Source organism: Xenopus tropicalis, chromosome 5, assembly GCF_000004195.4.
Source record: "Xenopus tropicalis strain Nigerian chromosome 5, UCB_Xtro_10.0, whole genome shotgun sequence".
NCBI lineage: Eukaryota > Metazoa > Chordata > Amphibia > Anura > Pipidae > Xenopus > Xenopus tropicalis.
In genome coordinates this window covers 18968482-18996136 of record NC_030681.2, presented here as the reverse complement: position 1 = coordinate 18996136, position 27655 = coordinate 18968482, and the positions used below count along the sequence as shown (strand labels likewise).

The window sequence follows — 27655 nt, the reverse complement described above, 5'->3', positions numbered from 1 at the left end:
AGGGGGGCCTCAAAAGCCAACACGGTACATGCTGGGGTTTTCAAGGTGAGGACAAAGTCACGGATCTATTGAGCATGGCTCCCCGCCTCATTAAATCCAACCAAACTATTGCTACTAGGAGCTTACGCATCTTGTGCAGAACAGAGGCTCCCATACAGAATATGAGTACTGATTTAGCCTTTCCTGACCAAATTGCTTTGCGAGCCCCATTCTTTGAGCTTCTTGGAGCTTTAATTGCTCTTTAATTTGACATAATATTGTTTGCCAATGTATATGCAGCTTGAGACCTCAATACCGACAGATGTCGAACTCCCACTGTAGATTAGGGATGTAGCGAACCTAAAAAAAAACGCCAAAACCCGCGAATATTCGCGAACTTTGCGAACCCCATAGACTTCAATGGGAAGGCGAACATTAAAAACTAGAAAAGCCATTTCTGTCCAGAAAACTGATTTTAAAGTTGTTTAAAGGGTGCCACGACCTGGACAGTGGCATGCAGGAGGGGGATCAAGGGCAAAAACTTCTCTGAAAAATACTTTGTTGGCACAGAGTTGCGCAAAAAACGCAAGCTATTCTAGCGAAAATACGCGGCTTTTTTGCTATGTCGCGCTAAACACCATGAAAACGGGATTTGCAGAAAAACGCCATGTGTGACTTGTGCGGCGTATTGTACAATACTTTTGCGACGATAAAAAACGCGTCGCGAACCCAAACTGCGAACATATGCTGAAAGTTCGCAAACATACGCGATCATGATCATGGGGAGTTTCATAATAGTCAGGTGGACTTCCAGGTCTTTATTCCACCAACCACATGTGCCTTGAGCCTAAAGGTGCCCATACACAGGCCGATTCAGCAGCTTAGCGGCCCATGTATGGGCACTAACGACGGGCCTGTCCAACCGACATCTGGCCTGAAATCGGCCTGATCTCGATCGGGCAGGTTTGAAAATTAGTCGGATCGGGGACCCCATCAGCTCGTTGATGCAGTCACCGAACCTACGGACGCCTATACCCATTATTCTAATTCGATTGTTTGGCCCCAAGGCCAAACACCCAAATTAGTCTGATATTGCCCACCCGTAGGTGGGGATATCGAAAGACTATCCGCTAGCTTGGCAACCTCACCAAGCGAGCGGATCTTAGCATGCATGGCCACCTTTAGAGTAAATACGTTTATAAATGAGTGTTTATAGGCTGTTGACTATAGGCTGTTACTAGTGATGGTGGGACATAGGAAGCTATAGCCTGTTTGGGGGGCTATTATTCATAGCAAAACTGAAGATCTCCTGCTATTATTTAACTAGAATCCCAGTTGTTCCTCAGTAACTGGCTGCATTTTGGGCTCCCTGACATTAAGTGCTAATGACTTTGCCACAGTTACAGCCGTGACCCAGAAAACAGATAAATCTGTAGGGTACAACAGAGGTTCTTTACTTTCCCTTTACATATACTGTAACTACTGCTCTCGGAAGCCCCTTAAATTGCAGGGGCAGGGAGGCCACGGCTGTTTGCACCTTTCTAAAGAGAGCTCCCGTTTGCCTCCCCACCGGCCCAATGGTTGGGCCCTGAAACAACAGACAAGATAATGACAAGCATTCAATAACAAACTAAGCTCCCCATTCTTCCATGAATGAGATGTGAGCTGAGCTGGGGAGCCATGCTGCGTCCCTTCATTCCCTGTAAGTGAGGGTTTGCTTGTGCTCCCTGCAGGAGGTGCTCCCACACCTAAACCCCTAGGTGCTTTCACTAAATACACATTCTAATCTTGCAAAGGTTTTGCAATTTACTTGTGTAATTGTCCATGGCTGAGATGTTTCATTTAAACCTCTTATGTGACATTACCTGCCTTAAACGAGATGTTAATAACGGCATTAGGTTGAGAGTTTACACATTTATTGCTTTTTGCCCCACTAACAACACCTGCGTCCACCATAGATTTTATGGACAGAAGCCGCCCCTGGCACATTTGTCACTTTAGCCCCACAGCCTATAATCCTTTCATAAAATATGCACTTGTTTATCATATGTTTTGGAGATAAAGACATAGATAGATAGATAGATAAATAGATAGATAGATAGAGATACAGATAGATAGATAATAGATAGATAGATAGATAGAGAGAGAGAGAGATACATAGATAATAGATTGATAGATACAGACAGAGAGATAGATAGATATATTATAGATAGATAGATAGATAGATAGATAGATAGATAGATAGATAGATAGACAGATAGATGGATAGATAGATAGATATAGTAAGAGAGAGATTATAGATAGATATATTAAGAGATAGATAGATTATAGATAGATACAGAGATGATAGATAGATAGATAGATAGATAGATAGATAGATAGATAGATAGATATAGTAAGAGATAGATAGATAGATAGATAGATACAGAGAGAGAGAGAGATGATGATAGATGATAGATAGATAGATAGATATAGATAGATAGACAGATAATAGATAGATAGATATAGTAAGAGATAGATAGATAGATAGATAGATACAGAGAGAGAGAGAGATGATGATAGATGATAGATAGATAAGTAAGGTAGATAACATGGTAGATAAAGTAAGAGATAGATAGATTATAGATTATAGATAGATAGATAGATAGATAGATAGATTATCGATAGATAGATAGATAGATAGATATAGTAAGAGATAGATAGATTATAGATAGATACAGAGAGAGAGAGAGATGATAGATGATAGATAGATAGATAGATAGATAGATAGATATAGTAAGAGATAGATAGATTATAGATAGATACAGAGAGAGAGAGAGATGATAGATGATAGATAGATAGATAGATAGATAGATAGATAGATAGATGATAGATAGATAGATAGATAGATGATAGATAGATATACTAAGAGATAGACAGATTATAGATTGATCCAGAGGGAGAGAGATGATAGGTAGATAGATAGAGTAAGAGATAGATAGATAATCTATCCTCACAATATCCCTCTAATAAAAAATGAATTCTAATAAAAAAAATAATTATAAATGAGCACTTTACCAATTGGAATTAATGAAAACTATTGTTGTCAGTAAGTGTGAAGGCCTATGGGCCGTACTCTGTTTACTGGATCACAAATATGTTTTACTGTCTAATCATTTTCTATCTTTTCTCCTTTATGATGCTGATATTTATGTATAAATATCCAAGAACGATAAAAAAAATATATTTTTAATTTTGCTTTATTTAAATTAAGATATTTAAAATAAAACAAAAAAACCCCAATGTTCAATTTATAATTTATTTCTAACACTAAAGATACAGATAAGTCACAAAAAGCACCCGAAGGACAATCGTCATTATAAATTTTTTTTTCCAGCGACGTCGAAAAGAGGGAGAGTTCTCCTAAAAAAAAAGAAGAAGAAAGAGGCGGAGGAGGAGAGAGTGAAAAGGTATTAATCAGAAGTGGCTATAAATTCTCTAGAGTCTTGCTCTTATAAAACTCTTTAGAAAAAGTCTTCAAGGAAATGCAGGTCAGAGCCCGAAAAAGCTCTTGATCAGAGATTGCTGGAGGAGAAATCTTCCCAGATGCTATTTAATAGGCAGCAATCACCCCGGGAGTGGGAAAGCCAAGTAGACTTGAAACATGGTTGCAATTCCTAATAGGCCTTGTCACACTTAAAGCCCCGTGAGCGCTATCCGGCGAGCGGCCCGAAGCGCCTGGCAATTCATAAAGCCAACAGTTTAAAGTTTATTATGATGAAAGCACTTAATGACAGCCGTCGCTAGGGGCCCATCATTTATAAAGCTGTGCTGAGTATTAGACATGTAGCATGACCACCAATTTGATGTCACAATTGCTACCATGAAATGACCTTTGGTGATTTTTTACTGCATGTGGTGGACAGCTCCTCTTTCACATTAGTGCCGGGGCTTTTCTATGCAGACTATTATGCTGTCTGAGGCCTATTTGGTACCGGCGCGAGGCTCGCCCCTTGTTATTACCCACAGGCCCTGTCTGCAGCAAATTCCCCTTCATGTTCTCCGTGCAGTGATTTGCAGGGCTCGGCTATTGCAATCATTTAATACGCTAATTTGTTCAGCACTCATAAAGCTTTTGTACGGCCGTACGGTGCCAAATGTCTGCATTATCCGCGTCAGGCATACTAAATCTCAAGGATTTCACAGTCCTCGCTCTGACACCATAGCAACTTCATTTAATACACAAAGGGCTGTTTGTTTAACAGGTAACCCTGCCCCCCCCCCCCCCCCCCAATAATAAAAAAAAAATCCCATGTCTAATTTTTATGAACATTTCTGCCCAAATGACAAAATACACATTTGCGAATGTAAAATGATAGACTGGGGGGACCCGGATGCAATGCGTCGCCGGCGGGAATAGAATAAGGAGCTCGCCTTTCCTCACAATACGTTTAAATTGTAGACAAACGCAATTTACATTCGGCTTCACAAACCAAAACATCGGCGCGAAACGCGGCAATTTCACATGTATTCTAAATATGTGATTTTGCCTTTTGTCTCCGCCGCCGTGTTTTTATATAAGGCTCTTTTTTTTCTCTCTTTCTTTCTTAATAAGGCAAATTGTTGCATGACAAACTCATCTTCCACCATTATCATCTGCTGTTTGTGTTCAACAACAGGAGTTCCGCTCTGACAAAATGTTGTAATGGCTGCACAAATTACTCAGCTGAAAGCTTTTCACCAAACCAAACAGTATTAATCAGCAGTTCTTAGGAAGGTGCTAATTAAAAACAATTTTCTTCCTCAGTTTAGAATGCTAAGCCATCTTCATTTGCACAGTATCCTGGATTCAGCCACTGGATACATTCCCCACTTTTGTGGACTCCATTAGGGACTCAATCTCTCATTTAACTGTTTGACGACAAGGGAGCCTTTCATTTCCCAATGCTTAATTGGTGTCTTGGTAGGAAGGGGCTCGGTGTCGTGTGTTTTGTTTGTTAATGAAATACATCCGAAAATAACAAACTTTTCATAGGTTGGAGACAATCCTGTCCATCTATGTTGACCCCTTTCCATAAAGGAGAAATCCAACCAAACACAACTTGGGCTTTTTGAAAAGTAAACACAATTTCAAGCAACTTTATAATATATATCGATTAAACAATATGCAGCCTTTTTATGATTTTTAATGTAATAATATGGTTTGGAACAGTTCCCTAAGCCCCGCCCCCTGTTCCCCTGCTGATCTGGCTGGCTACCTTGATATGCAGATAAAATGTAACAGTAGTCGCCTGTCCTCAGCCTGCCTTCAGCCTGCATCCTCCCAATCCCACAATTCCCTGCACACGTGATGTCAATAAAGAAAGGAACATCACTGTGCAATGCATTGTGGGTTATGTAGTTCCTGCATGCTGTCTGTAAGCTGTGGAGAAGTTGTTACAATTTGTAACATCAGTGTTTTAGTCCCTCCTCCCCTGCCAGGATTTCAAATGATACAGAAAGAGAACTGTTTTGCAGCTGGATTTCAGCATATAAAAATGGTATTTATTCCTACTTTTTGAAGGAACAGATTAGATTGATAGGGGGTTTCTGTGTTGTGTGGGGCTCTTTAACAAGTTTTGGTTCAGAAGCCGGAGTTAGAAAGGCTTTGGAAACTTGCAGTTCAACAACAGCCAATAGAAGGAATGCAATTTAGACTTTCATGATGTATAAACTGGTATATCAGTGGGGTCTCCTTGGGGTGAAGAACATAGATCAACGTCAAATTAATATATTAAGAAGCATATGTTATATTGTGTAACAATCATTTTACACTGGTGTTGAATAGTGATGAGGGAATGTCCTGAAAATTTAAAAACCTGCTGGAAATTTCCCGAAAAAGCATAAATTTTGCAAAATGCAGCTACCACACGACTTATTTGATGCATGCAACTTTTTTGATGCGACTGCGACTTTTTTGATGAGACTGCAACGTGACTCTGACTTTTTCCTCACTGCAAATTTTTGTTGTGACAAATTTTTTCAGCAGTTTTGCACACAAGTTTGCCAATGGAGAAATGCGGAATTCTGACGCAAATCCATACCTGGTGAAAAATTTCACTCATCACTAGTGTTGGGGGCATAGGGTAATATAAGGGGAAACTTTGAAAAATGCATATTACTGGCTTTCACTGATTACATTTAAATGTACTGCAACCTTCTTACTTTTTTATGGCAAATTTCTTGCTGAGTTTTTAAGATTTTCATAAAGAATATTTGAGTAGAACATTCTTTTATTTTGTAAGACAATTATCCTAGCCAGGGGTTGTCATACGGTGCAAGTGAAGCTCATTGCTAAAGGTTCTCAAATCAGGGGATGCTGCTAGAAGAACTAGAGAGGCCAGAAAGATGGCGCTGGTTGCGTTTAATGTCTTTCTGCCTTCTAACAATCTCTAATAATACATTTATTTAGAGAAACTTACCCCCCGCTGGTTTAGCTTAAATTCAGTGTGCGGCTAAAAGCAATACCCTGAGCTACATCTCTCACCGTGCTTCTGATCTTGCCCATTCCCTCGCCTTGTGTCTCAACCCTTTCTCCTTATAGATTGTAAGCTCTTTTGGGCAGGGCTCTCTTCACCTCTTGTTTTGGTTACTGATTGCTTTGTATGTAATTCTGTATGTCCAGTGTTTTAACCCATTTATTGTACAGGAATAGGACCCATTATCCAGAATGCTCGGGACCAAGGGTTTTCCGGATAAGGGGTCTTTCCATAATTTGGATCTTCATACCTTAAGTCTACTAAAAAATCAATAAAACATTAATTTAACCCATTAGGATGGTTTTGCATCCAAAAAAGGATTAATTATATCTTAGTTGGGATCAAGTACAGGTACTGTTTTATTATTACAGAGAAAAGGGAATCATTTAACCATTAAATAAACCCAATAGGGCTGTTCTGCCCCCAATAAGGGGTAATTATATCTTAGTTGGGATCAAGTAAAGGTACTGTTTTATTATTACAGAGAAAAGGGAATCATTTAACCATTAAATAAACCCAATAGGATTGTTCTGCCCCCAATAAGGGGTAATTATATCTTAGTTGGGATCAAGTACAGGTACTGTTTTAATATTACAGCGAAAAAGCAAATCAGTTTTAAAATTCTTAACCATTTGACTAAAATTGAGTCTATGGGAGACGGGCATTCTGTAATTCGGAGCTTTCTGGATAACAGGTTTCCAGATAACGGATCCTATTCCTGTACAGTGCTGCAAAATATATTGGTGCTTTATAAATACATAATAGTGATAATAGTGCCTTCCAGCAATTAATCAGTGACCTTATTGTAGATATATATATATACAAAACGTTGCAGGAAGGAACCGCTCTCACAGGTCTTAGTAATCCATTAAAGAACTTTATTTAGATAGGCACGACAACTGACGTTTCGGCTGAACCACCAGCCTTTGTCAAAGGCTTTGACAAAGGCTGGTGGTTCAGCCGAAACGTCAGTTGTCGTGCCTATCTAAATAAAGTTCTTTAATGGATTACTAAGACCTGTGAGAGCGGTTCCTTCCTGCAACGTTTTCTATATTCCCTATTCCGATTTGGGGCAGCGACAGATACGATTTTCCAGTATACCAGATCCCCTGAACTGATTGCCATGTACATAGTTTTATAAATAACATAAGCGTATGGCCATTTTCATCCTATGGGTCATGATAAAAAAAATGGGCTCCTTTTGTTAATGTAAAACATCTACTTACAGTAATAAATATTTATTAAAACAAAGGGCATAAGAAGTTTTAAATGGGCCGCGGAGCTGATTCTTTTGGTCCCTTGAGAAAAAGTTCATGAAACTTTAGTTTTGCTCCTACAGGTCTATTTAATTGGAGACCCAAGGCCAATGGGTTCTTTTAAAGATCCTACAGTGCCCAAAGCTCATATAGACTTGTTTGTGTGGCATAATTGTAATACATGGCCAACAAGGGTCTGTTTAGCACATCCAATAAAAGTCCTACTTTTGTAAGCAGCCCTAAATTTTTGCATAAATATATTAGTTAAAATGACATCTCCCCATCCTGCCTAATAATTTCCAATAAGGGGGTGATTTATCAAAATTCTATTGTTTTCTGAGGCAAATTGTTTTTTGCGCAAAAACTTCAAATTATCTAACGTTCAATATTTATTAAGTGCAAAAAGTCCAAAAAAACTTGAATGTAAACATCTAAAAGCTTGGGAGTCCATGTAGAAGTCAATGGGAGTTTTCCTAGGCAAAATTTCTGCAGTTTTTAAGTTTTTCTAGTTTTTCCAAATTTTTTGAGATTTTGTAGGCCCATTGAAAATCAGGATTTGATGCAATCAAGTTTAATTCAAAAAAAATTTTAAGATGAAATAAGGTTCTATATGGATTATCAGGCTACCATTATAGCCAAGTATATCCCTGTGTATGGAGTGCCCCATGCTTGTTTGAATGATTGGTCTCGGTAGTTATTTTTCACCCGGCAATTTGTTCTTAATGACCTTCCATTCAAAAGGCAACAGGGTGGGGGAATAGGATCCATTATAATCAATAGAACCCACCACCCAGGGGTATAACAACAGAGTTGCCAGGGGGCCTGGGAGTGTAGGGGCACAACAAGGCCCTAATTAATGAGCAGTTTCAATATATCTTGGTAGAACATGTCAACTTGTCGTGAGGCCAGTCTAGTTACACCACAGCCATCACCTACCTAGAGAGAGAGGTCGGGGACTTCTGTTTAATGTGAATTTTTATTTCCATCCAAAAGGCTATAAAGAGGTAAAGGAGCATAAGGGTCATCATTGACTTTTGAACCCTCCCCCCCCCCAGGTAGCAAATGATGTAAGAGCACAGTGTATTCGCTGCTCTCCTGCAGTGTTTATTCCAATGTATGTACCGTCTTATCCTCCAAAACCCTACAGGCAGCTCAATTAGCACCTTGTTAACTGGTTTGTAAATATGATAGGGTCCTTAGATTGTAAGCTCCACTGGGGTAGGGGAGCTGAATGATGGACTGTGTAACATATCTGCGCTATATAAGGACAATATTAAGAAAGTTAAGTGTTACGTTAGAATTAAAGCATTTCTTCCAGGGACCCTAGGGCCTGTGCTCAAGGTAGCGCTTTAGGGCTCGGTCCTTGGATGCCAATATGGAAATAGGTTGCACAAACCACCCCCAGCCTCCTGCCTGAGCTAAGGGGAGGTGCCTAGATTAGCAGGACTGCCTGTATATGTGCCTCTCGCTGAGGGATGGGGATTGGCTGAGGTCCGGTGCCTACGACTGCTCTAGACCTAAATACAGTCCTATATCTCCTACTCCTTCATCCATGCAGAACTGGACTGAGATACCTTTCTTTTTAGCTGTAATTACAGAACTTGTCAGAACTTGGCCGACCTCGTTTCGCTCCTCAGGGATACCGTCACCTGTCTGCTAGCCACACATTGGTCTGTAAATTAGACTTCTTCAGCATCCAAACTGCTAGGCTCTAGGTTATCAAGCGCCCTTACATCTCATGTATATATGATTTGTAAATACTTGTCCACTGCTTGTAATTGGTTTGTTTCTGTTTTGTTTAACTTCTTCCCCCAAGACATTGGTGTGAAGATTCAATTTTCAAAACTTTGCTCCTGAAATGGTAATATTGGGGCTCTGCTTGCCACTTACATCTAAGTTTACCTATGCACAGGGCCGCCATCAGAAATCACTGGCCCCTCACAACAAAATTTTCTGGGCCCCCCTTCTCCCACGCCCTGCCCCCCAATGGCCCCTCCCATCAGTAAAAAGGACACACAGACATTAGTAGCCCGGCCCCCATAAAACATTAGTAGCCAGCATCTCCCCAGCATCCTCCAGTTAACCCCCCTCCCTTGTCCTTCAGCTCCTCCCCCTCAGCATACTCCAGCGTCCTTCCCACTATCCTCCAGCTCCCACCCCCCCAAGCATCCTTCAGCTCCCCCCCAGTGACTTCCTGTGGTTCCCCCCGCTTGATATGTTCCCCAGCTCCCCCCAGCATCTGCACAGCCCCCCCACCAGCGACTTCTTCCAGCCACCCCCCAGCGACTCCCTCTGGCATCCTCCAGCTCCCCCACCAGCAACTTACTCTGGTTGTGTCCTCTAGATCTGTCCCAGCTTCCCGCTGCATCTGCACCTTTTATATGGTTGCAACCAATCAAGTTTCCCGCTGGCCAAGTTGTTCTTTAAAGGTGGCCCGAGAGTTCTTTAAAGGTGGCCCGAGATAAAAAAAAAAAAAAAAACTGTATCACGGCCGGGCCCCCTTTAAAGCGAAGATATCGTCCGGGCCCGGGACAACAGTCCCCCCTGTGCCCCCCCTGATGGCAGCCCTGCCTTTGCACCCTTGTAGAACTTTGTACTGGAAACTGGAAAGTTTCTCCCAAAGTCAAACATTGGCAGATGAAGAAGTCTATGGGAGGTCTCAAAGCTCATGTTTATTTATGTCACCACACAGAATGCTGTGACTGTGGGCCATTGTGATTATGAAGATCAAGCCAAGTTTATATAGGATAATATATATACCAAGAAAGTGGATGAAATGGAAGAGCAAATCTTTGAAACTGGATCAGATACCAAGTACTTCTTGATATAGAACCTCTGATATAGAGGTTTCTGCAGTATCTCTAAAGCCAAATGAAACTGAAGCATAAAGGAAAAATGAACTGGAACTGTCAAAAAGAATTTGTACAACCTGAATGATATTGCATGGTGTAACCTCCTCAAGGATGGACGTGGAAAGCAAAATGGTGGCCACAGAGGGAGAGACAGTGAAGCTAAGGACTCTAGCATGGGTTCTGTGTTACTATTGTATTGGTGCCCCCTGCAAGTTGCAAAGGAGCATACTGTATATAGGAGCAAGTATCTCCATATAAAAGTCCCAGGGCAACGTGGATTTTGCACCCAAACTAGCTCTTTACATTTGTGTGTGCATTCATCAGGGAGCCTTTCTGTTACAGTCCTTTATTTCTGGCCAAAATGAACACATTTACTTTGCTGATATCTCCCACACCACCGTGGGCTGAATGATCAGAATTTGGAGAGGCAGGTTTGGTATGTAAAGTTCATATTAAATGGCTTCTTTCTATCTCGCTGCTAATGTAGCAACCTGGCCGGCGGAAGTTCATTAATCGCTGAAGGCAGCCCATTAGGATTAGGGAAAGTACCACTTCTTGTAAGTGAAATGCACAGGATTTTTCCTAACTCCTGTCTTTTGGAGCATAAATTAATATGATTTCTATAACACTCTCTGACTGGCGTAACAGGCACTTTAAATAGTTCATTGCATTCATATTGTGATGACATTTACTACAGAGACTTTTTACTCAATCCACATAATATGAGTGATTTTAGCTGCAGTTATCGGAGAACCAGTTGGGCTTCTATATATGACTGCTGTGTAAGAGACACTGATATAAGGAATAGAGCACTGATATCATCATCCATAGGGCTGGCTGGGCCTACACTTTCTCTATAAATTCTGTGTTAAACGTCCCATCAACTGGTTTCAGCCCTAATAAATGTGCGAACCAAATTGGCAATTTCCAAATAGATAAAAAGGCTCACTGGTTCTCTTTAAATATTACCCCTTGCACTTGGTCATCGGGGTGTAAGTACAGGGGAAGCAGACCCTGCAGTTGTAAGGGCACCCAGGAGGTAAGTGGGCCCAGTAAGTAACGAGTGGTTTCAATCTTGGTGACTAGGCCACCGTACCACTGTTGAATATGCCGTGGGGCCCAGTAATGCCTAGTTACCCCACTGCTTGGTCACTTTATACTACGCACTTTAATACACCTGAATTGAGTGGATCTGCTGGAAGTAATGTCCAATCAGGGGCAGATTTAACTGAGATTTTTTATTTTCTGTTATGTTTTTTCTTTTTGGTTTTTCAAAAAATAAAAATAAAAATTTTGTTGCCAAAAACCAACCAACCTTTTTGAAAAAGTCAATTTATTAGTAATAAAAAAATGGCATAACTAAATTGTGGGGGAAAACTGTGATTTTAGTGGACAATTTTTGTTTTTATTTGAATTTTTTAAAACATTCTCGACTGATAAATCTGAAAAATTTGAGTTAAAAAACACAATCTTAAATCTTTAATAAATTTGCCACTTTGAGTTGCAGATTTGGGTTTAATTTATTATAGTTATTTAGTTTCCGATACCTAACTACATTTAGCAAGTGTCCTCAGTTGGTTATTTAGAGCAGGTTATTGTACCAGTATAGAATCCGTTATCCGGAAACCCTTTATCCACAAACCTCTGAATTATTAAGTTCATCTCCCATAGACTCCATTTGAATAAAATAATTCATATTTTTATTATTCCTTTTTCTCTGTAATAATAAAACAATACCTGTACTTGATCCCAACTCAGATATAATTACCCCTTATTGGGGGCAGAACAGCCCTATTGGGTTTATTTAATGGTTAAATGATTCCCTTTTCTCTGTAATAATAAATCAGTACCTGTACTTGGTCCCAACTAAGATATAATTACCCCTTATTGGGGCAGAACAGCCCTATTGGGTTTATTTAATGGTTAAATGATTCCCTTTTCTCTGTAATAATAAAACAGTACCTGTACTTGATCCCAACTAAGATATAATTACCCCTTATTGGGGGCAGAACAGCCCTATTGGGTTTATTTAATGGTTAAATGATTCCCTTTTCTCTGTAATAATAAAACAGTACCTGTACTTGATCCCAACTAAGATATAATTACCCCTTATTGGGGCAGAACAGCCCTATTGGGTTTATTTAATGGTTAAATGATTCCCTTTTCTCTGTAATAATAAAACAGTACCTGTACTTGATCCCAACTAAGATATAATTACCCCTTATTGGGGGCAGAACAGCCCTATTGGGTTAATTTAATGGTTAAATGATTCCCTTTTCTCTGTAATAATAAAACAGTACCTGTACTTGATCCCAACTAAGATATAATTACCCCTTATTGGGGGCAGAACAGCCCTATTGGGTTTATTTCATGGTTAAATGATTCCCTTTTCTCTGTAATAATAAAACAGTACCTGTAATTGATCCCAACTAAGATATAATTACCCCTTATTGGGGGCAGAACAGCCCTATTGGGTTTATTTAATGGTTAAATGATTCCCTTTTCTCTGTAATAATAAAACAGTACCTGTACTTGAGCCCAACTAAGATATAATTACCCCTTATTGGGGCAGAACAATCCTATTGGGTTTATTTAATGGTTAAATGATTCCCTTTTCTCTGTAATAATAAAACAGTACCTGTACTTGATCCCAACTTACTATGTTTGCCCATTGTAAATACGACCCAGGTAGGCAGGCTATGAATAAACATTATCTGGGCAATAATTTGTAGGGGCAGATGTGGACTCTCACAACCCTTAAAAGGAATGAATATGGGAGAAGCCCTTTACACACTGATGGGCACCAGTAGACTAGAGAATGGTGACCACAGACCACTAGAAGTTTTGTTGACTTGTACTTCCGGTTACTTGGGTATTGCAGGAGCCCAATCCCAGCTGTTATATCTATCTATCTATCTATCTATCTATGCCTGATGGGAACTGGCCTGAACCTCAAGTAAGGTGTTACTGGGGGCACAAATATCTGCCTTATATCTCTATATTCAGTTTTCCCATATGCTTCCCTGTAATTGCTTCATCAGGTTACCATTTTTGGCATGACATTTATAACACTTTATTTTTTTTATTTCAACAGAGTTAACATGAAATTTTACAGGGGGTTTAACTCCCCAAACCCTCCTGGTTGTTTACCTGTTATACAAAGCCTACTGCAGGCAACTGGGTATCTTTAGAAATACAAATAAGTGCTGTAAAATAAACAGCATAGATATAGATGTAGCTAGCGATTGTGCCAGGTATTTAATATAATCATATTTAACTGGTTTTGATGGAACATAGTATTTGTAGGAAGAGAAAAACCTGTAATTCCTTTTGTGTAGTATCTCTATTGAAGAACTTCCAGCCTTGAGAAAAGTCAGTTCTCCCTGAAGTCAACAATAGGGCTATGTAGGTTGGGAAGAAATGGTTTCAACTACAACAACAAATGGTAGGTTTGGGTGCGCGTAGCAGAGCACGACCTTGTGGAATCATATTAACCAAATAAAGCAGCAGTCACTTGCCTTGCATCTCAGGACAGCTTCCATTGTGCCACACATGAATATGATTTCCTTGAACTACTGGATCCACGAATAAAACACTAATAACTCGCACACTGGCTGCTTTTGTCCCAAGTCAGGCATCAGGCAGCCGACTTTTGTGTCCGTCTCAATTGTCACGGATAGTTTTATATCAGCGCTGGTATTAAAGAAGTTGGATATTTAAGACGATGGGACAGATCTTATTGTGATTGTAAAGTATATTCAGCTCCTGGCATTGGGAAATGGCATCTTTCTGCACAACATCTGCTCTTTATTGAGACGTAAGCAAGATTTTATTCTCAACGGATATAATAGCATTAAGGGATTTTTTTCCCGTGCATTTCTTAGTGATAGGCAAAGGTTTATCCAGTTATAGAAGTTACTTAATAGTGGAAGAAAACAAAAACTGGATGACGTATTATCTTTTATTTTGAACAAAAGCAAAATTGAACTGTACCTAGAGAAGATTGGCAAAAGAACATGGGAGAGTAGAATGAGCTTTTGGAATTGAAAGCAGCGAAACTTATCAAATTTTACTATCACAAATCGGCCCCATTTTTTCAGTAGTTTTGAACTAAGGATTTAACGTAACCCATGCAATCATTTCCCCATAAATCTATCCACAGTTTTGGTATTAACAGTGACTCCTGGGGTCACAGCGATTGCCCTTGGATAGGTTTATGGCCCTTCACCTTACTGTAAGAAATATATCTGTTGATCATCACTAGTTGATAAAAATGATTTTTTTTGGGACACGTTTAGCATACAGTGCACTGCACTTCAAACATGAATGTCTAATTTGCACCATTAAAATATTTTATACCAGAAACCGGAACTGCTCTGTTGTGGCTTTTTTGGAAAAAAATGACTGCTGGCCTAAACTGGTGAATGGATGTCCTTGTAAAGGTGGCCATACAGGGTTAAGATCCGCTCGCTTGGCGAGGTTGCCAAGCAAGCGGATCTTCTCCCGATATACCCACCTATGGGTGGGCGATATTGGGCAAATTTAGGCTAATTTGATTGTTTGGCCCTGGTGCGAAATGATTGAATTATAACGACGGCAATGGGCACAGTCAGTTCGGGAACCACATCAACGAGCTGATGCAGTTCCCGATCCGACTAAATTTTTTTAGGCCAGATATCGGTCACGCGGGCCCTTCGTTGCTGCCCCTACACGGGCCAATAAGCCGCCAAATCAGTCTAAGGGACCGATATCGGCAGCTACAATCGTCCCGTGTATGGCCACCTATAGGCTCTGTTGGGACCTCCTACTTACTGGTAGCCCTTCCCTAACCACTGGGTTACTACTGCCCAACAGAACTATGAAGGAAGCTAGAAGATCTGTGGTGAAATTGGGATTATCACCTTCCTTTCCCAATAAGTCTCAGCAGTTTTATTAGCTGGTAGGGCCAGTCTATAATAAGTCAGTTATTCCCTATTTAATCCCTTCTTGTTTCATCATTTCCTGCCCTAAGCATTGTTGCTTGAACACAGGGTTGTACCTGGCTTTTGTTTCTCCTAGTTTTTACCATTCCTTGTCCTGTCTAGTCCTGCCTTCATTTAGTTGTGTAATTCTCTCCCTGGAGATGTAGTGGCAGATACTTAAGGTTAGTAGCTTCTTCTAGGTCAGGGATCCCCAACCTTTCTTACTCGTGAGCCACAGTCGAATGTAAAAAGACTTGGGGAGCAACACAAGCACCATAAAAGTTCATGGAGGAGCCAAATAAGGGCTGTGATTGGCTATTAGGCAGCCTCTATGCACCCTATCAGCTTACAGGGGGTTTATTTGGTAGGAAATCTTGTTTTTATTCAACCAAAACTTGCCCCAAAGTCAGGAATTCAAAAATAACTATCTGGGGGCACTGAGAGCAACATCCAAGGGGTTGGGGAGCAACATGTTGCCCACGAGCCACTGGTTGGGGATCACTGCTCTAGGATATGCAAAACTATAAGGCTACCGATATTAAAACCGACCGACTGCTTTGATTGCCCTTTTGGATTCAGGAAAGGTTTTTATTTCCTCTTTGGAGGCAAATCAGAGGCAGCTTCAGATACTTGGATTAAAAATTGAACTTGATGTCATTTTTCAACCTTTTCTACCATGTGCCATGTATGATTTCATTTGTCCCAGTCACCGAACAGGCAGATTGTTTCATGTGCTACATATTAACCAATACAAACATTTGGCGCTTGGGTAGATCTTGGTTCTTGGGCAGATGATTAGATCTCCCTTGAGGCCAATGTACTGTCCCTGGCGGTGAATCAGTATGGACCCTATGTGGCTTACACTGATGGGATTTTCTGATCAGTCTGTTCAATAACTAAGAGAACCCCTTTAATGTTAGTACAGGGACTGGTCCATTTTCTCTTTTGGAGTCAAGAATACATTTTTTTTCCCCTTTGAGGCAAACTTAAGATGTCCGTTTTCAACCTCAATTACTGTGTTACTACACATGGGCCTTTCATGGTATGGTACCTCTCCAGGTTAATGCTATATTAGCCACACACATGAATGGTACAATGGCCTATATATCTGGTCTGATAGTAGACGGGTTAAATGTGCGTGATCAGCTTAACTCCACCGCGGTTTGAATGAGGACACCATGGTGCCTAAGGAGTCAAGGTACTACTTTACCTTTAGGGGAAATTCACTTTTATTTTTACAACAATGAATTACTATCATTGGCAAATTCCACTCAGATGTGTGTGTACTTTGACAAATCCCACTTTGATGCGAATGTGAAAGGCGGAGAGACTAAGCTGTTATTCCAGGTGCAGCTAACACTAGCGGCTGTGCAGGAATGAAAGGGCAAGCGACTGACTGTTAATTTTGCTAAGCAGAGGAATTCCGAATGGCTCCACACCCTGCAATACCCAAATAGCACCTCGCATTGGTAACCAGAGCTATCATGCAAGCAATATGAATGGACTGGCCAATCCTTCCTTTGTATGTCGATATGTAACTACATGGGTTTTGTAAGAGGTCTTATTTTGTGACAATGATCTATGCCGAAGCTTTAATGATGAGAACTGAGGATACAGCCATTTTTATCATTAATCCTTGTGTGTTTTAAGGCTTTGGGGCCTAAAGAGCATATATAAATATACTGGCAACATTTCTACTTTTGGTTTAAGTGATTCTATTTTAAAGGGGAACTCCGGCTTCTGAAAATTTGTTAAAGAGCCCCACACAACACAGAAACCCCTAATATACCTATCCCTGTAATCTGTTCTTTCAAAAAGTATGAATAAATACATACCCCCCAACTGTCGCACTTTTCGCGGGACAGTCCCGGTTTTTACAGCGCATCCCGCTGTCCCAGATTGTTCAATTGTTCAGATTGTAAGCTCTACGGGGCAGGGACCTCCTTCCTACTGTGTCTCATACCACATGGCACTTATATATATATATATATATATACATATATGTATTTATTGTATTTATTTATTATATCACTCGTCCTCCCTGTGTGTAATTTTGTATTCTGTAAGACTGTACAGCGCTGCGTACCCTTGTGGCGCTTTATAAATAAAGTTATACATACATACATACATACATGTCCCGCATTACGGAAATGCAGAACATTCATTAAACTATCCAGGCCAGCGGGACGCGCTGGCTGCAGCCAAGCCGCTCCAACTCCCCCATAGAGTTCTTGCGGCTCCTGCTCCTTCGGCTCCTCATACGGCGTCGACAGGTCCTTTTATAAGGCGCAACCTTATAAAAGGTCCTGTCGCCACCGTACGAGGAGCCGAATATGGAGCAGGAGCCGCAAGAACTCTATGGGGGGCACTATGTATGGGGGGAATTTTCTATTGGAGGTACTCTCTATGGGGCAATTGTGGGGCTACTGTGTATGGGGGGCACTGTGTATGGGGGGCTCTGTGTATGGGGGGCTCTGTGTATGGGGGGGTACTGTATGGGGGGACACTGTGTAAGGAGGGCTACTGTGTATGGCGGGCTCTGTGTATGGGGGGTACTGTGTATGGGGGGCTACTGTGTATGGGGGGTACTGTGTATGGGGGGCTCTGTGTATGGGGGGGTACTGTGTATGGGGGGGTACTGTGTATAGGGGGTACTGTGTATGGGGGCTACTGTGTATGGGGGAACTGTGTATGGGGGGTACTGTGTATGGGGGAACTTTCTATGGGGGCATTGTGTATGGAGGGTACTTTCTATGGGGGCACTGTGTATGGGGGCTACTGTCTGTGAGGCAATTGAGGGCATAGTCTATGGGGTCAACTGGGGGCACTGTCTATGGCGGGCACTGTCTATGGGGGTGCTGTCTATTGGGCCATCGGGGGCACTATTTTAACAATTTAAAAATGAATTTTAAAAATGGGGTGTGGCAATTGGGGAGTGACCACAACGTGGGCACGGTCAAAAAATGTGGGGTGTGGCCACACCCCAATTGCCACACCCCATTTTTAACATTTATTTTTAAAATTGTTAAAATAGTGCCCCCGATGGCCCAATAGACAGCACCCCCATAGACAGTGCCCCCCAAGTCTTTTTGTCCCTCTTTTCATTTTCAAATGTTGGGAGGTATGTAAATACCATTTTATATGCTGAAATCCAGCCGCAAAACAGTTCTTCTCTTTCAGCATCATTTGAAATCCTATCAGGGGAGGAGGGACTAAAACACTGATGTTGCATTTGTAACAACTTCTCCACAGCTTACAGACAGCATGCAGGAACTACATAACCCACAATGCATTGCCCTGTCATGGTTCCGTAGGGCTGGAGGTAAGTACAGGGCCCTTTTGCATCTTACACCAACCAGCGCTCCCTAACTTGCCATCTGAATGATGTGCAAGTTAGAGTACAGGATGGGGTGGAAGTGTAGACACCTACATGCCCCCCCATGAATACAGTGCTGCCAAACACAGGCAGTGATCCCGAAACCAGTGGCTCAGGGGCAACATGTTGCTCCCCAACCCCTTGGGTGTTGCTCTCAGTGCCCCCAAACCAGGGAGTTATTTTTAAATTCCTGACTTGGGGGCAAGTTTTGGTTGAATAAAAACAAGATTTCCTACCAAATAAAGCCCCTGTAAGCTGATAGGGTGCATAGAGGCTGCCTAATAGCCAATCACAGCCCTTATTTGGCTCCTCCATGAACTTTTATGGTGCTTGTGTTGCTCCCCAAGTCTTTTTACATTTGACTGTGGCTCACGAGTAAGAAAGGTTGGGGACCCCTGCTCCATTTTGGACCCAAGAAACCTGTGGTAACTTATCTACATGCGGGGCAGGGTGCAAAGTGTGCAGAGGGCCCTGCACATGGTATATTTTTCTTTAAAAAAAATAAATAAAGAACATGAACAGTGTCTTCTTCTAATGAGTAAATACTTCAGTGGAAGAGACAAAAGTTGCCCAAAAAAATTATGTCATGCTCTTTTGGTTACAAATTGACACAAAGACATGAGCCGGTCTCATTAAACTTCCCATTATGTCAGTAGTTTTCCATTTATAAAATTAAAGACAAAACAAAACTTGGGCCCCCTTACTTAGGTCTAGTAACCCATAGCAACCAATGGGTTATTTGCATACAGGTAATTGCTTATTGGTTGCTACGGGGAACTATTTGTATTGCATTAACCCTTTGTGATGTTGCAGGAAGCAAAAAGCTTGCACTTATCTCACTTTATCTGCCATCAGATGCACTGGGTAGAGCACAGGTTGGGAAGCCAAGGATATGAAATCATATTAAACCTGTATAAATATCCATAACGATATTATTTTGCCACTCAAGGGTTACTATTTAATTGTCTGTGAAAAGAAAAAAAAGCAACACTAAGATGGTTAAAGGTACTCTGGATTTTTATTTCCATAATAAAAACTTGCCGGCTGCAGAAGCAATTTAACATAACCCCACAAGCGCCCGAGGAAACGCTGAAATGGCCGGATTGCATGGCCCAGTCTTTATCTAACTCTTAGAATAGAGAGCCGCCGTATCAAAAGAGGGATAAATTGCCGTTATTGTGATGTTAGCCCATCACTTGGCATTTCAATTGAAGTTTTTGTGAGGCAGAAACGTATGATCTAACTGTGGACTTGACCTCTGCCATTCTGGGATCCATGTGGGTGCTCCAGTGGAGCAGAAGGAGGGTTAGGAACGGGGAGCGGGAGAGAAAGCACCAAACATAATGGGACTCGGCTTAAAACAAAAGGCGCCGATTGGCATTTTATTCGCTTTCTGGGAAAGAACATTTCACGCAAACACATTTTTGGCAATGTTTAACATATATTTGTATAATTCAATTTCAGTACTTGTTAAGTATTTACTGGGGCACCAATGGGCAGGTTAGATCCTATTTGCTTCTGTTTGGCATCTTTGTGTCATTTGGGAAATGTGCCCTTTACCTCAGCTTGAATGATATTTCCTGCCATGGTGGCCGGCCTGATCCAATAGCAATGGGGAAACTGCCTTGTATTGTTATACAGTTATGGCATCCAGGGTCAGACTGGTGTCTGTGAGATCCACCGGGACTGCTACCCTAGGGGCCCCCACACCCTCTCTGGGGCCCCCGCTCACCCAACCCTTCCCCCCTACGTATGGGTAACTTATACTTTGTGGCGATTGGAGGGAGGGAGGGCAGTGGGAGCAGCAGGTGGGAATTGGTTCTGGGTCGGTGAGACCCACAGTTTTTGTTCCAAGTCCCACCAGCCCAGTCCAACCCTGATTTGTTTCATGTTTAAATGTTTTCTACGTAGACTGAATGTATGGGGATCCATAAGGAAAGAAAACCCCAGGTCCCAGGCATTCCAGATAAGAGATCCCCCATCCCTGTATGAGAGAAACTAGATTATATTAGAACAAAACATTTTTGACTACTTCTAGTTCCTGTGTCTCCCACTTTATTGAATAAGCCACCAAAGATTACTCTTCTGAGACATTTAAATCTGTTCTGCCCACATATCTGGACCTTCAGGGGTCCCTCTACTCTACTCTTGCACCCCCAATATTTGTTGAGTCTGCTGGCTCTAACTTCATTGCCCTGACTGTACCGATTTCTATAACTGGTCCTTGAATTCAGTGTCGGACTGGGACCCCAGGGGCCCACCAGAGAACCTTAGACCCTAGGCCCACTTTCCAAGCTTTTTTTCCTTATACAACCTCTTTATTCCCCTAGCATCTATTCTTCTATCTATTTCTCCCCTTTGTTCCCTTTAAAAAATAAGGAATGACCATGAAACAGGCCAAATACTCAGGGGCAGGAGGGCCCACTGACACCTAGGCCCACCGGGAGTTTTCCTGGTATCCTGGTGGGCCAGTCCGACACTGCTTGAATTTCAGTTAAACGTTTAGGGGCAGATTTGTCAAAATGTGAGTTTAGAACGTAAAACATAAACCCACCCCCACGTTCTATTCATTCCTATGGGATTTTTAGAAGCCTATTTATCAATGGGTGAAAATTAGAACTCATCATCACGATAAATATCTCCCAAACAAAGTGCATTGGAAGCGCATAAAAATAAAGAACATGTGAAATTATGGTGTAATATTTCTTAAATAAATAAAACACCCACAAGTGCAAGCTTGAAAAATGTGACCATAAATACATTAAATAATAAATTTTGTCCACCAGTGCAAAATGCTGAGCTGATGCACTTACACACTTTACCGAGACCACGAGAAGCGCTGAGTATTTCTCTTCTTTTCATTTGATAAATATGCTTTTTAAAATCCAATAGGAATGAATAGAATGTGGGTGAGTTTTATGTAAATCTACCCCTTAGTCTCAGACAAGACCTGTGGGTACATCATCACTGTATTTTCACATATACATGGAATATTTGGGATTATCTGGAATGCTTGGGAGCCGGGGGGTTGCAGATAAAGGGCTTCAGCGTGGATTTATCCTGGGTGAGTTACCATCACTTATAAGGGTTAAATAATACAAAATGGGGCATGGCATTCCCTATATAGTCTGCATTATATTGTATATTACGTGCAACCATGCCACAATTCAGTGTCTGGGATTCGGTAAGAGCCCCCCTATATGTAAGTATCAAAGTCCTGAGCTGCAGTTTTGGCACTGGAATATATTTTACATATGTTTGTACAAACACATTTAGTTCAACAATTCCTGTATAATGGCTTTAAATACACACAAAAGTATTTTACCAAAATGTCATCCTGAAGAAGGGATCTCAGATTCCAGAAACTCTACTCTGCAATTTCTATAGTAACCCAATAAAAGTAACACATTAATGTCACTCTTGGTTTGTCTTGGTGAGTGCAAAGATACCATTTTTTCCCTCAAACACAGGTATGGGACCTGTTATCCAGAATGCTTGGGACCTGCTGTTTTCCGGATAAGGGATCTTTCTGTAATTTGGATCTCAATACTTTCAGGGTGAAGACACATGGAGCTACTAGCAGCAGCTACTTGTCGTGGCTACTAACATAGACAATGCTGATCTTTTACTGATAATTGTCTCTACGTGTGTTTTAGGCAATTCTCAGTATTGTCTATGGCAGGGGATTTTTTGGAGCTTAGTAGCTGTAATACATAAGTCTACTAAAACATAATTTAAACATTAAATAAACCCAACACAATTGTTTTGAATCCAATAAGGATTAATTATATCTTAGTTGGGATCAGGTACAGGTACTGTTTTATTATTACAGAGAAAAGGGAATCATTTAACCATTAAATAAACCCAATAGGGCTGTTCTGCCCCAATAAGGGGTAATTATATCTTAGTTGGGATCAAGTACAGGTACTGTTTTATTATTACAGAGAAAAGGGAATCATTTAACCATTAAATAAACCCAATAGGGCTGTTCTGCCCCAATAAGGGGTAATTATATCTTAGTTGGGATCAAGTACAGGTACTGTTTTATTATTACAGAGAAAAGGGAATCATTTAACCATTAAATAAACCCAATAGGGCTGTTCTGCCCCCAATAAGGGGTAATTATATCTTAGTTGGGATCAAGTACAGGTACTGTTTTATTATTACAGAGAAATCATTTTTAAAAATGTGAATTATTTATAATGGAGTCTATGCGAGAGGGCCTTCCCTTAATTCTGAGATTAAATGGGTTTCCAGATAACAGATCCCATACCTGAACAACAACAACAACAGCAACAAAAAAACCAGTGAAATGACATTTTCTGTGCTTGAATTGTGAGTGCAATGGGCTGTATGAACACAAGTGCTGGTAACTTAGTGATATGAATGTGCTATTGCCCCCAGCCAAGCATTGCACTGAATCTCTGCTCCATGTTATGAGCCCCCAAGGCATTTCTTTGTGGAGCAGTAACTCGTTCTAATATCAAATATTATTTGGAAAGGGTTCCCCCCCCCCCCCCCCCCACAACCAAAAAACAGCGCCGGTTTCTTCGGGGGGCTCCGACGAGATGTCACTTTTTGTCCACCGAGAGGCCCTAAATGTGCTCTCCTTGTACCTAAACAGATAATAAGCACTCAGTGCACTCCCCCTTCTTGACTCAACACACTGAGACTAATCGCACATAATTGAGGAGGAGGAGCAGAGGGCCGGGTGAGCTTTTGTGTCCAGAGGACAAATGGTCAGTTCATGAGGCTTTTGTCTGATACAGTGATTTCTCCCAGCCGTACAGGAAGAAAATATCCCCGGCGAAAGAGAAAAACACCTGCTAGGATAATACATTTATCACCGACGTGATTAACTCTTTCCGGAGAAGCCATCTCGGCTGACAAAATAATAACATGGCAGGGGGATTTGGATTTTGAGGCTATATCTTGCGAATTTCAAAATCACATTTAGAAAAAAATAAATAAATTTAGCATTGTATTGCCAGATCAGTTGGCAGCAGGAACCTGGCTGGTTTTTGGGTAGAAAGGGATTTGGGCACCTTGGAGGAGGGGGAACGGATTTAAAGATCCTGTGTTTTATATATATATATATATATATATATATATATGAAGCAGCATCCTGCAGGCTTGAAATAACTGAATTCTATCTTTTTCCCCCATCAGATGGAGGCGCCAAACTTACCAGAGGCCTCTTTACCCCTAAACCCAGCCCTGACATAGGTGGTTAATTCCCCTTCATGGCATGGCACACAACATATACATAATATAAAGAAGAATACACACATCAAGGTTCCTTTGCAATGGTCTGGGCCAATCAGGCTTTAGGAGAGGGAACGGAATCCAGATGAAGCATAGAACCCTGTCTACCTAATTTTGCACAGAACCAGCAGGAAGGGATAGTGGAGGTTTTCATCGTAGACATCGGCTTCTGTCTCTTTCAGCTGCAAATAAACAAAAAAAAAAAGGAGCATAAGAAAATGTCAGGTTAACCAGTCGTATCCTGGAACCCATTGCTGGTTTAAGTTTAGCATAACATGCAGATACGGTGAAATGCGTGCAGCGTGTATCTGGAACACATTACTCGCCCTCTGCATAATCAGCCTGACTGTAAACTGTTATCAAGGTACCAACACCGCCTCTATCCTACGTTTCCCACAGAGGAACACAGTTATTAGGCTGCAAAAAAAGAGACTTCTTCCATTTCCATATTCAATAAGAAGCCCACAATCCCCTTGGCGCAGTCACTTCACTTTCCTTCCCGTCTTTTATTTGTTCATTTCCCATTTTTGTTACATATATGTATGTGTATGTGCATGCAAGCTTGCTTTTACCAGCATAAATACATATTTATAATTTTACCCGCCGATTTCGTGCCTCCAATGGCAGAACCCAGGTTAATAGCGGCAAATATTTTTCAATTTATACAGCAAACATATCACATCAGCGAGTGTCAAGAGTCTGCTCTGCTCCCAGCAAGTCGTTGACTTGTGAACTGAAGAATAGATTTACCTTGAAAATAATACAAACTGATATCAACGGGTTCAGCGCTGAGCCCTGGTCGGAAAGCAGTGAAATCCCAGCAAAACGTGAAAAAATAGACGTTGGTGTCACTAGCAACCTTCATTTCTAGGCACATTCTACATTGTGATGTACTGTACTTTCCAAATGCGTCACGTCCAAATGCGTCACATCTAAGCGCATCACTGCCAAATGCACCACTTCCAAATGCACCATAGTAGGTGCTGGTAACCAAAAAAGTCACAAGTGGTCATGTGATTTGTCACATACAGAGCAGATATGCTTTAATGAACCTACCATTATCTTATATAGCATTTGACTGGTCTTTCTATCTTTATTATAGCAATACAGTGAAAATAAATAATTGGATATTGGAATAGTAAACTGATCCAAAATAAAGATTCAGATAGGGAAATAAGATTGTAAGCTTCACTGAGACAGGCATTGATGGACAGTCTCTATGTTGGTGTTATATAAATAAAGGGCAATAATAAGAATAAGGAGACATACAGGCATCTTTAGCCCAGATAGGATAAAATGTCCCCAAATTTGTAAAAAATGTTTTAAAAAAAAAAAAAAATAAATAAATTATATATATATATATATATATATATATATATATATATATATATATATATATATATATATATATATATATATATATATATATATATATAGAGTCCATGGATAAACCGGTGCACACCTTTTTAAAGGATTCCCAGTGTGCACCGGTATATCCATGGACTCTGTTGAAATTGCTCAAATCGGTCGCACCTGGGTCAGATGGATTTTCGCTAAGGAGTGCTGAACCACCGGGGTTTATATATATATATATATATGTATATCTTTATTACTTATGTACGCAGCGCTGTACAGTAGAATAGATTAATACAAACAGGGGGTTATTAAGATAATAAATAAATACAAAGTATTACAATAAAGATAAATAAAAGATACAGTTGCGATAAGAGTCAAAAACACAAGAGGATGGAGGTCCCTGCGGACTCCATGCCTTAAGTCTACTAAAAAATCATTTAATGATTAATTAAACCCAATAGGATTGTTTTGCTTCCAATAAGGATTCATTATATCTTAGTTGGGATAAAGTACAAGGTACTGTTTTATTATTAATATTATTATTAATAATTGAGGAAAAGGAAAAAAAATAAAAATTAGAATTATTTGCTTATAATGGAGTCTATGGGAGACGGCCTTCCAGTAAACTCATGGGCTTCAGGATAATGGATCCCATATCTGTATATAAAAAAACACAAATTAGCGGTAATGTCACGTGCATTGCGCCGCGCCTGTTATGCGGCATTTAGATATCTTTCTATATAAAAAACACAAATTAGCGGTAATGTCACGTGCATTGTGCCGTGCCTGTTATGCGGCATTTAGATATCTTTCTATATAAAAAACACAAATTAGCGGTAATGTCATGTGCGTTGCGCCATGCCTGTTATGCGGCATTTAGATATCTTTCTATATAAAAAACACAAATTAGCGGTAATGTCACGTGCATTGTGCCGTGCCTGTTATGCGGCATTTAGATATCTTTCTATATAAAAAACACAAATTAGCGGTAATGTCATGTGCGTTGCGCCGTGCCTGTTATGCGGCATTTAGATATCTTTCTATATAAAAAACACAAATTAGCGGTAATGTCACGTGCATTGTGCCGTGCCTGTTATGCGGCATTTAGATATCTTTCTATATAAAAAACACAAATTAGCGGTAATGTCATGTGCGTTGCGCCGCGCCTGTTATGCGGCATTTAGATATCTTTCTATTTTATTGCCACTGTCTGTCAAATGAGGAGAGCTGCGCTTAATCCCGGAGCTCAAATCACGCTGTAAAGAAAACAATTTTCTGATTTGGAACACAAAATAAGGTTCACGAGCAGCGAAAGGAAATTATATGGATGCTATTAGTAGCATTAAGCTTTACTTCATAATTGGATGGAGCGCGCTCAGACCCACTGCGAGCACAGGCTGCGGGAGTGGGAATCACACTGTTTACCCTTTAAAGCAACCACAATTATCAACAACACACGGCCCAGATTATAAACACCGAGCACTTGTAACGCCGCGTTTTAAATAGGTACGCCGAGGTGAGACGGGGCTCTTTCTTCCCTGCGCAAATATTTTACCGGCAATAAAGTTGTTCCCATTATAATGTACCACTAAAGGGGAGATTTTTTTTTTTAAATTAGTGTAGCTGTTACATAAAGATAAGGAAAATGAATTCAGAATGGCGTTTTTTTTTTATTTACTGGAAATATTTTTACATTTTTTTTATTTTTAAGTAAGCGTTGGTACATAGCAGGGGTGCGCAATACAAATTGTTTTAGTAAATAATATATAATAAATTTCATGTATGTGTGTGTCCTTCATAAACCTACAGAAATGTGTATTACAGATATTGGGGGTCTCAGAAACCGGATATGGCAATAACGACAAATTAGGGGTAGATCGGCTGCTATTGAATCAAATTTAAGAAAAATCGTATTTTTTCCTATATTTATTTTTTCAATTTTTTTCAACTGTAACCATTGGTATATAGCAGGGGTGTGCAATAAACATGATTTTATTTGTATATATTACTACATTGTATAGTAACATTTGAAATTAATGTATGTGCTTCTTTAATATACATACAGAAATATGTATTGGAGCTACAGGATCTCTTATCCAGAATTCCAAATTAT

General features: G+C 40.5%; 1 protein-coding gene across 1 annotated transcript in view; it reads right to left on the bottom strand.

Annotated features, from left to right (window-relative positions):
- Positions 1 to 22947: 22947 nt before the first annotated feature.
- The window catches only part of camkmt (calmodulin-lysine N-methyltransferase), a 237027-nt gene continuing 232319 nt past the window's right edge, over positions 22948 to 27655 (bottom strand). Inside the window, 1 exon segment of the mRNA NM_001016430.3 lies at positions 22948 to 24368. Within this exon segment, the coding sequence (NP_001016430.2) occupies positions 24291 to 24368 (78 nt within the window). The 3' untranslated portion in view covers positions 22948 to 24290.